Source organism: Alexandromys fortis, unplaced genomic scaffold, assembly GCF_014885135.2.
Source record: "Alexandromys fortis isolate MF-2015 unplaced genomic scaffold, M_Fortis_MF-2015_v1.1 scaffold_12, whole genome shotgun sequence".
NCBI classification, from domain to species: Eukaryota; Metazoa; Chordata; class Mammalia; order Rodentia; family Cricetidae; genus Alexandromys; species Alexandromys fortis.
Window position 1 is genome coordinate 4742137 of NW_026067937.1, and position 16983 is coordinate 4759119.

Sequence of the window (16983 nt, forward strand, 5' to 3'; positions counted from 1 at the left end):
ATTTAATACTGTCCTCTCTCATTTAAGCTATGAAGATGGACATCCCTCACAGTCTGATTCAGACATCCTTCAGAGACAGACATTTGCAGCCTCTCATCAGCTTCCTGGTTACGCTCCCACGCCTCAAGCAACTGGTAATAGTTCTTTTGTTCAGTTTATGACTGGTTATACTGAGTGGATAAGAACACTCAGCTTTCACATTTTTGGTCTATAAACATAATATATAAGACATCTCTTCCATGGAAATGTTATAAAATGGAAATGAGATCATGTTTGGCTTTAATGATAATAAACAGACACATTTTTCTTCCTAGCACCTTTGGAGGTTTAATATATACCTAACCAGAGTCACACATAATGGCGCCCACCTTGAATCCCAGCACTTGGGAGGCAGAGGCAGGTGGATCTTTGTGAGTTCAAGGCCAGTCTGGTCTGTATGAGTTCCAGTTCAGCTAAAGCCACATAGTGAAGTGCTGTCTCAAAAAAACAAAACAAAACACACACACACACACACACACACACACACACACACACAAACCTATAGGAATTGTAAAGAAGAAAGAATGCCATCTTGAAATGTGAGTCTCTTGCTTGACATTTCCTATTAATGGTCGATTTTTCATAACAATTATGTGTCTTTTGTTGTTGGGCAGTTCAAGAGAAGTCAGAAGTTCAAGAGATTTCTTCAGTGAATATAATTTGGTTTAAGAAAAAAAAAGAAAATCTTACGGTGTTAATAACATCTCTGTTCCTTTTTATTTATTCGTTAGGTGTAGTCAATTTAGGGTTTTAATTTTAAAGATTTGTACATTTTACTTCATTATTTCGTGTGAGGAATTTGGAATAAATTAACTGTCAGAGGGATATATACACTTTTACTAGCTTTTATTTTCATATGGCATTTATCCAGTTTCCCATGTGGAAACTTACTTTTTTAATTGTTATAGATATGAATTGCTGTTTATTTTAGGAATATGATTTTGCTTTAAGAAAGCAGGCTAGGGGCTGGAGAGATGGCTCAGTGGTTAAGAGCACTGCCTGCTCCTCCAAAGGTCCTGAGTTCAATTCCCAGCAACCACATGGTGGCTCACAACCGTCTGTGATGAAATCTGGTTCCCTCTTCTGGCATACAAACATACATGGAAGGAATGTTGTATACATAATAAATAAATAAATCTTTTAAAAAAAAAAAAAAGAAAGCAGGCTAAACGTCAGGCTTGCCTTCAACCCCAGTACTCAAGAAGCAGTTCTCTTTGAGTTAGAGGCCAGCGTGGTCAGCAGAGTGAGTTCCAGGACAGATAGGGCTACACAGAGAAGCCCTGTCTTGAAAAAAAAGCAAAACAAACAAAAACAAAAAAGAAAGCAAACTAATTTTAAATGTGATTTCATTTTATTTTTTAAATTGATATTTGTTGAGCTCTACATTTTTCTCTGCTCCCCTCCCTACCTTTCCCCTCCCCCTTTCAACCCTCCCCCAATGTCCCCATGATCCCATAAATGTAATTTTAAAAGTTTACATACAGATCCAATTTTTAAGGCTTTTTATTAACCCATAGACATCTTGATGGGATAAAAGTTGTCTTTCACTACTATGTCAATATTTATTTAAATGCCTGTGCTATAATTACCTAAAGATTTTTGTATGTTTTCTTCATAGGCATGCATTCCTCAGCAGCAACTGAGCTGTTTGTTACAGGACCCTTGCCAACCTCTGGAACACTTCCACCACCTGTGCTATCCGCTTATCAGCATCCTGCGACTTTTAGCAATAGAAACTTTGCGACCACCTCACCTTTGGTGCTTCAGGATTCATCTTTTAACACTACATCAAATGGAATTTTAAACCCTCATGATCCTTTGCTACAAATTAAGACTTCCCAGGGAACTGTTCCAACCGCTTTGGCATTTGAGCGCCTGGGCAGTTCTGCATTAAGTAATAGCATACCACCTCAGTCTTCAACATATCGCTCAGCTCAAGAATCGGCACCACATCTCTTACAACCTCAATTTAGTTTGTTGCCTTCAACACTTGGGGGAGCCCAGCAAACCCCTCAAGGCTACAGTTCAACTCTTTTTACTAGTTCTGCTGCTTCCATTGAAAGAGCCCTTCTTCGAGAATGTAGTGTTATTAAACACCACCAGCGGCCTTCAGATACCCAGTCTATTCAGGCACAACTGACTGGTTCACAGCTTCCCTTACATAGTTATCTATCAAGTGCAAGTATTGGTAATTTTCAGGAAACATCCAGGCAGTCATCTTTATCCTGTAGCTCAATACGAGATTCTACTCAGGTGAGCAATGGAGCATTGCAACAGAAGACCCCTCAGGTCTCAGCAGAACATGCTCAGTCTTATTCATCTGTAATTCCATCATCAGGGTATCTTCCTTCTGCTACAAAAGTAGACGCCTGTTCTACAAAACAACCACTAACATCAAGTGTGATTCCTCCTGTACAAACACTAAACTATTCTAAACCTTTGCATAATCAGAGTTCTGTAATATCAGGTCAAGCACAAATTTATTCTACAGCACAACTACCTAGTCTTTTATCAGTCAGTCAGTCCCAAAATTATGGTTTAGTACAGCCACATAATGTGCCATCTATTGTTCATTCACAGGTTTATAGGTCCAGCAGGGTTGAGAAATTGCCATCCTTATACAAAACATTGGCCTTTTCTGGGTCTTCTCAGCCTGTAACCTCTGAAAATCAGACACTTAGTTATTCATCCAATCAGCAAGAAGTATTATCTTTAGTTACAAATGAGAATTACCCTGCTCAAACAAGAGACCTGGCATCAGTCAGTCAGCCTCAAAATTACTCATCTGGTCACTCTCAGGGTTTATCACCAGTTAGCCAAACACAGGTCAGTTATTCATCTCAATCACAAGTTTTATCAGTTGTTAGCCCTTCAGAAAGTTATGCGTCCGTACAGTCTCTGACATTAACAGCCCCTTCTCTTTCTTATTCTTCTGCCTCCCGGGGTCAGAGCTTGCCAGATTCTAGCCCAACACCAAATTATATTTCTATGCATTCATCCCCAAACACTCATACCCAAGGATCTTCACCGCCTCAGCCCCAAAAGTTTTTGCCTGCTGTGCAGTCATCTTTTGCATCCTCTACTCATGGTCAGGCAATGCAGAATAGCATACCTTCCCCTGATCCAAAGACTTATGCTGAGAGAAAACTTGACTCAAATGTATATACATCTTCAGAGCAAAATGATGATTTTCCAATGCAAAAGTTACAGGTATTGCAGTCACAGGCATCTCTTGAGTCATCAAGCCAAAGGCTGCCTGATGGAGACGTGAATGCTCAAGAGTCAGTTTATAAGACGTCCAAGTCAGATGACCGATATTCTCAGAGTATATCCAGAAACAACTCCCACCTTGAAGACCAAGTTGTTGGAGTTGCTCTCCAGGGTTCAAAACAAGAAGAAAACATGGTTGGTTCAGTGACACAACTTAACCAGCAAAGTGGCCAGCCCAATAATGCAGTAAACACTGATCTTAAGAAGGCAACGAATTTAATGCCAGTGCCACAGATAAGGTTGAATACAAAAGACCTCAACCAGCAGCATTCTCTCATACATAAGATGCATGAAACCAAGGTTCAGGAACAGCATGATCAGATAATTAGTGTCTCATCTCAGATACAGATTTCAAATCATGCTTTGGGGCATAGTCATCAGACTCTTCCTAATACACCAGTCCTTTTAGATTCTGCCTGTGACTTACAGATTCTTCAGCAGGCTGGGATTCTACAGGCAAGCCTAGGACAAGCAAAGGCATCTTTACAAGTACAGCGTGTTCAGAGCCCCCAACAGGTAGTCCACTCTTTTCTTCAGATGGATGGTCACATCATTCAGAGCAATGGTGAGCATCCACAACAGCAGCTCCATCCTCAAAATTCCGAGATTATGAAACTAGACCTCCCTGAACCTTCAAAACCTTTGCAGCAGCTAACAACGAAGGGCCCTTTCAGTGAAGCCAATCAACATGATTCAAAGAATCAGTTTGTTTCTCTTGGATCAATGTGCTTCCCAGAGGCAATGCTTCTCAGTGATGAAAGGAATATTTTATCAAATGTAGATGACATCTTGGCAGCTACAGCAGCGGCTTGTGGGGTTACACCTTCTGACTTTTCCAAGTCCACTTCAAATGAAACCATGCAGGCTGTTGAAGGTGGTGATTCTAAATCTCATTTTCAGCAGTCATTAGATGTCAGGCATGTGAATTCAGATTTTAACTCCATAACAGCTACAGTAGGAAAGCCACAGAATATTAATGACATTCCCCTAAGCGGAAGTCAGGCTACTGTAAACCTTTCATCAGTACCCACTCTTCAGTCAAAAACAGTCCTTGATCAACAGCACATGGAGACACCTGGTCAAAATATACCCACAAAAGCATCTTCAGCCATGGTTGGACCAGGTCATGAAGTGCAGGAGCAAAGTGCTGACTCATTTAAGAAACAGATGGCTATGAATCATGAATCGAAAGAAGATAGTGAAATTGCTGTTGAAAGTGCATTGAGTAGTAACAGAAATCAAGAGTTTGTTTCTGCTAGCCAGAGCATAAGTGGAGAGAGTGTAGCATCAGAGAGCGACTTTACCCTAGTAGCTGACGACAGCAGTATGTCAGTGAACCATCGAAGGAACACACTTGCACTGCTTGCCATGGCCCAGCCTGGGGATGCAGCTAGTGGCAAGACTGAAGATGAAAAGCAAGATGCAGCATACTTTAACCTTCCAAAGAAAAAAACTAAAGGAAAAGGACAAGGTAAAGAAGAAGAGGACAGTAGTCAGAAACCACCGAAAAAGTCTGCTCAAAGCAAGCGCCAGAACCCCAGGGGTGCAGACATGTATTTACCATACACTCCCTCTTCCTCAGAAAACTGTGATGAAGGTTACCAGCATCAAGAAAAAATGAGGCAGAAGATCAAAGAAGTAGAGGAAAAGCAGCCAGAAGTCAAAACAGGATTTATTGCTTCTTTCTTAGACTTCCTGAAGTGTGGGCCCAAACAACAGTTTTCTACCCTTGCTGTTCGAATGCCTAGTAGGACCAGACGATCAGGAACCCAAGTTACTCATCCTTTCTGTGCCCCACCACTTGCAAAGATGTCACCTGCAACACCTGTGCCATTAGCATTTGAGACTGGAGGGATCAGTCCATCAGAGAAAGTTGACAGTGAACTTAAAAATTTAGAACATTTATCTTCCTTTTCTTCTGATGAGGAAGATCCTGGCACGTGTGGTCATGATATCTATAAGAAAATCTCTGCTCCCTTATCTGCGTTGGATACTACGTCTGATAAAACAAAGAAAACAGGTAAAGTGTTAATTCACGCCGTGACATCCTGCCATTAGTCTTTTAGCTATGGCATACATTTAAAAACCTCTCTAGTGTTTTAAGCACCTTGCAAATATCTGTTAGGGACAAGAAGATGTCTTGGGGCTTTGCTTTTTGATATTTCCTTACATGCAGGAGTTTGGTTATACCACAACACAGTCTGCTGTCTGCAGTTCTCCAAGTGTATAGATATCTTAAGGCAGTTTTGGAATAGGAAGCGTTGTATTATAGGTCCTCTTGTATAAGTCTGGCATGTTTTCTTAATCCAGTTTTACCCAAAGGTTAGCATTTTAATATTAGGTGTGGTTTTGTACAAAATGCATATTAATCTGTTCAAGAGAGAACTTCAGGATCTGTGCTGGCTTCTCACTATATTTCCATATCTTGGGATAGATACCTCACTTTTTCCTTCAATTAACATAAGAAAGGCTTTGAAAAGCAGTATCTTGAATAAATAGTTAACAGGTAAGTACAGTAAGTTCTTTCTTTTTTTAAATAGGGTCTCATTGTATAAACCAAGCTGACCTTGAACTCAGTGCTGAGATTAAAGGCATGCCCCACCAGTTCAGCCACAGTTTACTATTTAAGGAACAGATTTAGGAAAAATACTACAGCAATTTACATAGCCAATACCTCTATGCCAGGAAAAGGGTTAGGAGATGTGCACACAGGAAGGGCTGCAGAGATGGCTCCACAGTTGAGAACACATCGTGCTTTCTCAGGGGAGCTAAGTTTGATTTCTTTAGTACCCATGTTCGGCGTATCACAGCCACCTATAACTTCAGCTCTAGGGGGCTGTCTGATGCTTCCGGCTTCTTTGGGCACCTGCAGTCTTGAACCTAGTTATAGACATGCACGTCATTAAAAATAAGTAAACAGAAAGAGAGATGCACACCTGATATAACTGAGAGTAAGTGAACTAGTGACAAGGACAGCCCGTGAACCTAGGTTTCAATGATTTTACAGCCTGTAATCTTGCTAAGCTCTTGTATAAATAGGAGTTTTAAGACCAACTCTTTTGCAATATACTTCTTATCTGAATTTGAGGCTATCTTCACTAAGGTGATTTGAAACAACTTATATCCTAGATAGTTAACATAAATGTCTGATACTAAATATGTCTAAAGGATTCTTACTTGGAGTTTCGTGAGACTTTCTTAAAAAAAAAAAAAACCTTGTACAGTGCTGCAACCCTTTAATCTCAGCTCTCAGGACGTGGAGGCAGAAGGAATTTTGTGAATTCAAGGTCAGCCTGTGTTCCTGGATAGCCAGTGCTGCTTAGTGTGAGACCCTATCTCAAAAAAAAAAAAAAAAAAAAAAAAAAACTTGCCCGGTGGTGGTGGCACATACCCTAAATCCCAGTAAATCCCAGTACTTGGAAGACGGGCAAGTGGATCTCTGAAAGTTTGAGACAAGCCTGGTCTACGGAGCAAGAGCCAAGACAGCTAGGGCTATATAGAGAAACCATGTCTCAGGACAGAAAAAAAAAAGAAAAGGGGAAAAAAAATTCTTTTGAGATAAGGTCTCACTGTGAAGGCCAGACTGGCCTCATATTCACAGGTATCAACTTGTCTGTACCTGTTGAGTGCTGGGATCAAAGATACATACCACCACATCCTTCAGAATTTTATGAATTCTGTAAATGACTTGGTAAGTAATCCGTGAATACAAAGAAAAGGCAAATATTACTTGGTATTATTACTCAAATATATCTTCTAAAAAATTTCTGAAGAAGCCAGGTATAGTGGTGTGTACCTTCAATCCCAGAACTTGGGAGGCCGAGGGAGGTGAAACTCGGGGAATTTGAGGTCAGCCTGATCTACATAATGAGTTTCAGGAAAGCCAGAACTATATATAGTGAGACGCACACACACCCTTGGAAAAAATAATATAAAATTTCAAAAGAAAGAAATGTATATTCTTTCTTCAAGGAAAACATTCTACCTAGAATTTGTGGAGAGAGGTGCAGACAAGGTGGATCAGTGGGTTATCAGAAAGTTGACAGTTTGGGTTTGATCCTGGATACAATGTAAAGGTGGAGAGAAAACTAACTCCTCCAAACAAGCTTTGTAGCACACATGCACACACAGACCACATACAATAAACAAAAGTGAAAAAAATATAGATGCTTCAGGAATTATGAAAGTGATGGATTACTGAAACAGACATATCAAAATATTTATGATTTTTAAGGTTGGGTTATATACTTATAAGATGGCATATTCTCTTTTTATTTACATGCTAGGCAAGTAATTTACCACTAATCTAGGGTCCTCAGTGGTAATTTACTTGTTATGCTTTGAATTTTTGTGATTAGGTGCATGGTTTGCTTTTTTTTTTTTTTTTTTTTTTGAGATTGTATCTTTTCTCCATTTTAGCTAATTTGTTACATTATTATGAGGCAAACTGTGAAGCCTCAGATTCCCAGGGGTTGCCAGCCTCTGCCTCCTAGTCACTGGAGTTAATGTGTGTCACCATTTCCAGGCCAGGTGTAGAAGATTTTTCTACTTAGATTTTCCTTTTCCATGAAAAAAAGTATCCTTTTTTTCCCATTTAATGATTTCAGTTTCTAACATTGGCATCCCAATTTTGTTAGTGTTTTAAAATGTATTTTTTCTATTTCTGTGTTTTCTTTTGGAACAGTATTTTTTTTCTTTTCTTTTTTTTTTTTAAAGATTTATTTATTTATTATGTATACAGTGTTCTGTCTGTCTGTATGCTTGTTGGCCAGAAGAGGACACCAAATCTCACTACAGATGGTTGTGAGCCACCACGTGGTTGCTGGGAATTGAACTCAGGACCTCTGGAAAAGCAGTCAGCGCTCTTAACCTCTGAGCCATCTCTCCAGCCCAGTATTTTTTTTCTTAAGCACTAAATCACATGTGGAAATATTCAAACATGCAAAGCAAAATATTCAGTAAATTTTTCATAAATTTGAAAATATAGATACTGTCCAAGCTTTCCATATTTTCTGAACACCATGTAGTAATTTCATAAGCAGAATTAGCGTTTAGCAAAGAAAGGAACAAAGGAAGTACTCACCTTCCTAAATAATTCTCTGCTTAAAACAGAAACTAAACTGAATGGACACTGACTTGGAACAGACAGGGTAGCATTGAAAACAAGGGAAGGTGGCTAGAATGTGGATGGCTACAAGGTGGAGCAAAGGAGGAAAGTTTTCATAATAAACACTGCTCTCTAGAAAGCATTCATAGTAAGTTAAACCCACCATATAACCTATGAGCTCCCCACGAGGTGATTTGCTTTGCTTTTACACCTGCTTGTTGTACATGTAGATCACTGTACTTAGCTTTAAGTCTTTATCTTTAATATCACTTGTGACACATTATATAGCATTGCTACATTTTCCCCCTTATTTGATAATCTTTTCAGAATTTAAAACGTAATCTTTTAAGAATTGTTTTTGGGAGCCAGGCAGGTGTGACGGGTACTTGAGGGAGAGGCATGGGTTCAAAGCTAACTTTTGGTCCATTTGGATACATGTTTGGTCTTTAATATATTTATTTACAACCTTTGTTTTGGGACAGGATCTCGTCTGTCCTAGGCTGGCTTGGAACTCTTTTTTTTTTTCAATATTTATTTATTTATTATGCATACAATATTCTGTCTGTGTGTATGTCTGCAGGCCAGAAGAGGGCACCAGAACTCATTACAGATGGTTGTGAGCCACCATGTGGTTGCTGGGAATTGAACTCGGGACCTTTGGAAGAGCAGGCAATGCTCTTAACCACTGAGCCATCTCTCCACCCCCTGGCTTGGAACTCTTTATGGCAAAAGATGACCTTGAACTTCTGATCTTCCTACATCCGCATTCCGAATGCATTTTTTCATCACTACTAAATGAACTTTTGTGTGCTTGTTGGTATTTATTTGTTTGAGATAAAGTTCTAGAACTCACTGTGTAGATCAAGCCGACCTTGAAGTCACAGAAATTTACCTGCCTCTGCCTCCTGAGTGCTGGGATTAAAGGCATACTCATCATGTCTAGCCTATTTACTCATGTTTTGAGATAGGGTCTCAATATATAGTCCTGACTGGCTGAAATTTAGTATATAGGCTAAGATAGCCTTGAACTCACATATTAAAGTTGTGTGCCACCATGTTTGTCTATTGATAATTTTTTATATTTTTCTCAAATATGTTTATATCCATGGGCCATTTTTTAAAACAGATTATTTTACATGTCTGTGCTTGTGTAACATGTGTGGGGTGTGTGTGTGTGTGTGTGTGTGTGTGTGTGTGTGTGTGTGTGTGTGTAGCTGCCCATAGAGGTCAGAAGCTTGTTAAAGCCTTTAGAACTAGAGAGTTCAAAGGTTTGTGGGTCACCCAATGGAGGTGTCAGAATTTGTTCTCTGATAGAGCAGTAAATACCCATAAACACTAAACCGTCCCTCCAGCTCCCTTTGCCAATTTTTAAAATTGATGATTTCTCTTTTTATGATACAGCTGTAAGTGTCCTACATATATTCTGGATACACATCTCTGGTAAACACCTAATTTTAAACACATCATTCTCATCTATTTTATTGGTGACAGCAGTTATAACATAAGTTTTACATATTTAATGAGGCCACCATTGTTTTTCTTTGGTCCCATAGGCACTTGGTAGTATGCTAAAATCATAACCTAACTTAGGTCATAAGGAATTATACCAGTTTGTCTTCAAATAATTGTATGATTTTAGCTTTTGTATTTAGGTAAGTGATCTGTTTTTATTTAATTTTGTATACGACACAAGGTAAAGGTTCAACATCACTCTTTCATACAGGGGCTGTTAATTGTCCTGATACCATTTGTTGAAAAGATTCATCTTTTGCCATTTAATGCTTTGTCATTTTTGTGAAAGTCATTTGGTCATAAATACAGTGCTGTTTGCTGGGCAGTCATGACTCATGACATTAATCCCAGCAATCTGGAGGTAGAGGCAGAGGGATCTCTGGCTTTGAAGGCAGCCGAGTCTACAAAGTAAGTTCTAGGATGGCCAGAACATAGAGAAACACTGTTTTGAAAACAAATTGTGTGTGTGTGTGTGTGTGTGTGTGTGTGTGTGTGTGTGTGTGTGCAGTACCTGTCCATATTTTCTTGATTATTGTTGCTTTTTAATGTCTTTGAACAATATTTGATAGTATTCACAGTATAAATTTTATAAATTTGATCCTAAATATTTTATTTGCTTCAATAAATGTTCATTACAAATATATAGAAACAGATTTGATTATATATTGGCCTTAATATGTCCTGCAGTCTTTCTGGTCTTGTTTATTGGTGCTAATACTTTTTCAGTAAATTCCTTAGGGTTTTCTATGGATACAAGGTCATGTCAGCCACAGATAATTTTGTTAGTTCTTAGGGGGAAACACTCAGTTTTCCTCTTTAGATATAGTGAATATTAGCTGTGGGTATTTTGTAAATATCCTTTAACTGAGGAGTTTATTAAATATTAATATTATTTCCTTCAATCTTCATAGAATTTAACAGTCTCTGGGGCCTATGCATTTTCTTTATAGGTTGATTTTTAAATTTTGCTTATTTGGCTGATTATTTTATTTCTATTTTTCATTCTTCCTTTTAATAGTTTATATCTTCCTAGAAGTTTGTCTTTTTCATCTGATATATTTAATCTGTTAGTATATAGTGCTGTTTTGAAGTATTTGCTTGGTTTTTGTTGTTGTGGGGGGTAGTGTTTGGCTGCTTGTAAGTGAGTCTACACCATGTGTATACCCAGTTCCCATAGAGGCCAGAGAGAACGTTAGGTCTCCTGAAACTGGAATTAGAGACAGTTGTGAGGTGCTGTTTAGTGCTAGAAATCTAAGCAGGATCCTCTGAAAAGTAGCCCTCTTAACCACTGGGCCCATCAATATCCAGTTATCTTTTCTTCTAGGAGTTCTTAAAGCTTTGGTTATTCCTATTTTCTATCACTCTTGTGTGTCTCTTCCTTTTGAAATTATCTTTGTTGTGTTTAATGTAGTTTGAGGAACTGATAGATAGGTAGGTCATAACTGCAGGTTTGCAACGCAGTCTTCCTGTCCAGATTCAATTTACACATCTTTGATTCTTGGATTAACATCTGTTTCTTAATTTCTTCCCATGGAATTGTTTCCAAGCAATTGATTACAAAAATAACTTATGCTAAGTTTTTCGACTTTTCTCCAAACATATGATTGTTTAAATATTTGTCATTGGTTCTGTTTGCGTTGTTTAGTTTCAGAAGCTCTACCTGTGACAACTCCTGGTGTATCTGCTGAGACTGCTGGTGCTGCTCCCACTTCCTCCACTGCTGGTGCAAAACAAGACCTTCATTTGACTTCATCCGCTGTAAATACCCTGGAAAATGCAAACTCCACAGAACCCCCCAAAGCCATAGAACTCGATAGTCTTCCTTCGGACCAGTTTGCGAAAGGACAGGACACAGTTGCAATAGAAGGTTTTACAGATGAGGAAGATATAGAAAGCGGAGGAGAAGGCCAATACAGAGAACGTGATGAATTTGTGGTAAAGATAGAAGATATAGAGACATTTAAGGTCAGTGAATGCTCCCAGCTTAAAGGACCTGGAATGCTTGTATTTTCATGATATCAGTGGCATACTTGTGCTTTACAACACACTAAAATTTAATCAATGTCCTGTTACTGTGTTTTATAACATTGGACTGGATGTCAGATTTTTAATTTAATTACTTAATTTATTTAGCCTCTTACTCTGTAGCCCAGTTTGGCACTGTGACAAGGGCTGTCACACCCAGCTGGTGTTGGCTTTTTGGAATGGGGTCTTATATTGTGCAGACTAGCCTTGAGCAGGATCATAGGCATGTACCACCTTACACAGTTTTATGCAATCCTTCGGACTGAATTAGGCTTTGTGTATGCCAGGCAATCACTTTACCAACTAAGCTACAACTCAAGTCCAAAAGTACATCAGTTTTGTTAATGTTTTTTCAAGACTTCCAAGTGAGTATAAGAAAATGTTCATATAATTTTAAGAAAATAGCAGAACACAAACATGAAATTGGAGTATGTTTTATAATTTTGTTTTGTTTTTTGAGACAGTGTTTCTCTGTACCTTGGCTGTCCTGGAACCTGCTCTGTAGACCAGGCTGGCCTTCAACTCACAGAGATCCGCCTATCATTTCTCACTACCAAATAGAAAGTCTTGGTGGGGGTAGAGGGGTGAGTCCAGTAATGTCTTTCCTCCAAGTTAATTTGAACGTGATTTTCAGGAAATAGTGTTTCTTAAATCAGTATCACTGAAAGCAATTTTCTCGCCATAAATCACACAGTGTTCCCACCCCACCACCATCTTTCTTGTATATTTAATTAAGGCCTTGAGTTTGATACTACTACTACAAGGGTATGTGTGGATGGGTGTTCATTATTGTAGAAACTCAGCCAAAGATAAGAAATGGAATGTTGTGCTAGGCATGGTGGTACACACCCTTCATATCAGCACTCAGCCTGGTACATATAAATTCCAGGACAGTCAGGCCTACATACAAACCCTTCTTTACCTCCCCCTACCACACACACACAAGAAAAATGAATGAAGGCGGAAAGATGGCTCAGAGGTTACAAACACTGACTGCTCTTCCAGAGGTCCTGAGTTCAATTTCCAGCAACCACATGGTGGCTCACAACCTTCTGTAATGAGATCTGGCACCCTCTTCTGGCTTGCAGGCATACATGCAGACAGAACACTGTATACATAATAAATAAAATCTTTAATAAAAGAAAATAGAATAAAAAATTGTGTTAAGATTCCTCCTTGCAGTAACATTCTATAAATATAAACATGTTGATATTTTTCCTAAATATAATTAATTCTGCTTATTATAGGAAGCTTTAAATATAGGAAAAGAGCCCCCAGCTATTTGGAAAGTACAGAAAGCTTTGTTACAGAAATTTGTTCCTGAAATTCGAGATGGGCAAAGAGAGTTTGCAGCTACAAATAGTGTAAGTAAAATGTTTGACTCTATCAACTTCTCTAAACTGACTGTCCGGGGTGCAGTGAGTAGGCTTAGATGCACTGACGTTGTTTCTGCTCTTGTAGAGGACCTGGATTGCAGCTGTAGGGGATTCTGTGCCTTCTTCTGGTATCTGAGAACATCTGCACTCATATGTACACATGTACACAGATACACACACCCAAATTTCAAAATAAATAAGTGAAATAACAGAGCTGGAAAGATGGCTCTGCAATTTATTACTGCTCTTGAGAAGGACCTGAGTTCATGTTAGAAAACTGAAAACTTCCTATACCTCCATCTCCTCTTTGGGTATCTGCATGCACTTGTGCATGTTCCTTGTCTTGCTCCTCTTCTCAGTCACACATTCACTCTCAAACAGATACTGTCTCCCCACCTCTGCCCTTCTCAAAATCAGGATAAAACTAGTCTGGATAGGGATATGTTTGGAAAACTAAAGGGTAGCTGGCAGTGAGGTCAATAAAGTACTATTTATGTGTATAAATTATGTAATTGTATAATTCTAATACTTCCTTCCTTAGTATCTTGGATATTTTGGAGATGCGAAAACTAAATACAAAAGGATATATGTGAAGGTCATTGAAAATGCAAACAAAAAAGAGTACGTTAGAGTGTGTTCCAAAAAGCCAAGAAACAAGCCTTCACAAGCTATCAGGTATTTGTTTCTTATGTAATATGTTTATGTTCTTATTTGAGCATTGTTATTGTATAAAGGATCACATGAGGGTGATGCGGTCTCTTTTGTAGTAAGTGATTCTTTAAAAGAATGAGTTGGGTGCAGTAATGTAGGTACCTTCTTCTTTGCTTGGATCTTCTTGGTGTGACAGAAGGTGCAAATGTTTTGAGTCTACCTCTTTGTGAAAGAACCTTTCTGAAGCTCTCTTTTCTATCCATAAAATGAAAGTAATAAGTGAATGTCAAGTTGATAATAAGGTAATTGGGCGATGGGGACACACACAGACACAGTATAGAACTCTTATCATGGATCAATATGCCTGGGTTGTCTGTGGTATGAATTTAGAAGGTAGTTGGTATGACACTGTGATGGATATTGGATGTGCTATAACTCTAGGTACTCAGCAGTCTACTATCATGTAGCTCTATTTTAATTAAGATCATTACCTATTTTCAGCTACTGACCCAATGGTCATGATGGTGGTTTTTTGTTTTGTTTTCTTTTCTTTTTTTGTTTTTTTGAGACAGGATTTACTGTATAACCTTGGCTGGCCTGGAGCTAGCTCTGTAGACCAGGCTGGCCTCTAATTCACAGAAATCCACCTGCCTCTGCCTCCTGAGTGCTGGGATTAAAGGTGTGTACCACTACTACCCGATGTCCTGATGGAATTTAACCACACAGATCTCTAGATTTAGCATAGGACTTCAGGACTTCTCAGAAGATGCATATACATGTATTTCTTCATCAAAACCTAGTTCCACTAGAGTATCAAGGCTAGATTTGGCTTTGTACACCTCATCTTCTCTGGAAAATGAACCAGAAAGGATTTGATGTGCTATAGTTGAGTTAATAGCACCTTAATAACAGCATAACGTGCCAGTGTCAAGCAATCTATTTCAAGAAAATGCTATAGTAGTCACTGTTGAGTTGTATAGCATGTGAACTTTATTTTGGAACTGTTGTCCTGAGTTTGTTTAATCTTCTCTTATTAATCATCAGATTATTTCTTTTCAATCTTAAGAGATATAATGATGTTAATGAAACTTGTTTTAACATTGCAGAAATGTTTCATCTAAGCCAAGTAGTAGCAGTAAAACTTCTGACCCGCCAGTATCAAAAACTCCAACTACAAAAGCCCCTTCTACAAAACCCAAAGCTAAACAACTCAAAATGAAGGCTGAGCCACCACCAAAGAAACGGAAGAAATGGAAAGAAGAATTTTCATCATCACAATCTGAATCATCTCCTGAGGTCCGTTCTAGCAGTAGTGAGAATGAGGGTGAGTTCCCCAAGAAATTAGTATTTTGACACTTTCAGTGTGTAGGAATGGAGCAGCATAGTGATGACGACAGCTCAGATTGGAGGAGATGACTAGATAATTGTATTGTCCAAGTTCGTGTAGCACAAGTTCTAATAGGTCTTAATAAGAAGATGCCCATCATTTTCTCTGAAGTAGATTGGTGATGCCATGAGCAGACATGTCTCACTGTCATAAAAAAAAAAGAGACTATATTATTAAAACAGCCTCAGTTTCATATTCTGTAGATCTCTGAAGTGTTTGAAGATGACCTGTCTATCTAAAATATATGTTTGACCTTGAAAGCATACCTAATATAACTACAAATTCAATTGTAATAGGTGACTAATTACTAACCTGCATTTCCTTATTATTCTAAATATTTGGTAATAATAACTTTCAAGGGCTAGAAATTTGCATTACACTGTTAAATGAGTTGCCTGGGTACCATACCTTGAATAAAATTAGAAATGTATGTACACTATCGTCTAACAAAAATAATCTCAAGGACTGGAGAGATGGCTCAGCAGTTAAGAGCATTGCCAGCTCTTCCAAAGGTCCTGAGTTCAATTCCCAGCAACCACATGGTGGCTCACAACCATCTGTAATGAGTTCTGGTGCCCTCTTCTGGCCTGCAGACATACACACAGGCAGAATATTGTATACATAATAAATAAATAAATTTTTTTTTAAAAGAAAAAAATCTCAACTTTGTATCAATATATGACAAAATCCAAGCTAATATAAAATATTTAAGACTAGAATTTGTTTTTTTGGTTTAAAAGTAGATTTAATAATCTACCCTTTTATTCTATCATATGTATCCCTTCTTTTTTTCCTCAAAACAAGAACTCAGAGTCTCATCTCTTTTGTTCAGCTTTCTTCCTGACCGTAATCAACAACAACTTATAACCCCACCCCACCCCAAATAATGACAAAATCCATAACTGATAGAATGGTCAAAAACCATCCACCTCACCTCTTGGGAACTCTTGTTGTATTCTTGAATTTACTTCCTGCTGTCTGGGTGCAGTGGCGTCTTTAGAGGATTCTGAAGAGAAAGATTTGGCTTAATTGTCAAGTCCTTGGAGAGGTAGCTATATCATTTGTTGTCCAGTCTCTGCATAATGGGAAAATGCAGGGCTTGTCTCAAGTGCTGGCTAGAGTGGTCTATAAGGCTGGATCATCTTAGCTAGCCACCTCAAAATCGTCCTGAGCAGTTTGCAGTCCAAAGCCAATGTTTAGTTGGTGTTTTTCAGTTTAGTGGGCTCCAATATATAGCACAAGTTCTAATAGATTTTACTAATAAAACCCCAAAGTCACATATTGGGGAAAATACTGAGAGATCAGAGAGATGAGCAAAACCACAGACACCTTACCTACTCAACTTTCTGGCAGAAAAGAAACTGAGCTCCTGTCTCCTCCTGCCTTATTACTTCCTCTCTTTGCCCAGCCATTTCATTTCCTATCTGTCTGTACAGACCTATGTTTAGCTAGTGGCTAGCTCCTCCCTCTGATCTTCAGGCAAGCTTTATTTGTACAAACAAGATATCACCACAAGTTTCTTTTTTTTTTTTTTTTTTTTTCAGTTTTTTCAAATCATCTGATTTTCTTTTTTTTTCTTTTTTTTAAAGTTTATTTATTAAATATTTCTGTCTCTT

General features: G+C 38.4%; 1 protein-coding gene and 1 long non-coding RNA gene across 13 annotated transcripts in view; one reads left to right on the forward strand and one right to left on the reverse strand.

Annotated features, from left to right (window-relative positions):
• Positions 1-16983, forward strand: part of Qser1 (glutamine and serine rich 1) — a 61410-nt gene that overhangs the window by 24254 nt on the left and 20173 nt on the right. For 4 of the 6 annotated variants that reach the window (XR_007592646.1, XM_050146975.1, XM_050146976.1 and 1 more), the window contains exons 2-7: positions 28-134; positions 1658-5329; positions 11574-11893; positions 13201-13317; positions 13871-14004; positions 15087-15304. Coding sequence is in view for 3 of the 6 variants with exons in the window: in XM_050146975.1 (XP_050002932.1) it covers positions 28-134; positions 1658-5329; positions 11574-11893; positions 13201-13317; positions 13871-14004; positions 15087-15304 (4568 nt within the window). In the remaining 3 variants the exon portion in view is untranslated. The remainder of the gene's footprint in view (positions 1-27; positions 135-1657; positions 5330-11573; positions 11894-13200; positions 13318-13870; positions 14005-15086; positions 15305-16983) is intronic. The other 2 variants (XR_007592645.1, XR_007592647.1) reach the window with 1 other exon arrangement.
• Positions 15311-16983, reverse strand: part of LOC126504588 (uncharacterized) — a 37988-nt gene continuing 36315 nt past the window's right edge. For all 7 annotated transcript variants that reach the window (XR_007592649.1, XR_007592653.1, XR_007592652.1 and 4 more), the window contains 2 exons: positions 16302-16373; positions 15311-15511 (listed from right to left, as the gene is read on the reverse strand). This is a non-coding gene — a long non-coding RNA (uncharacterized lncRNA). The remainder of the gene's footprint in view (positions 15512-16301; positions 16374-16983) is intronic.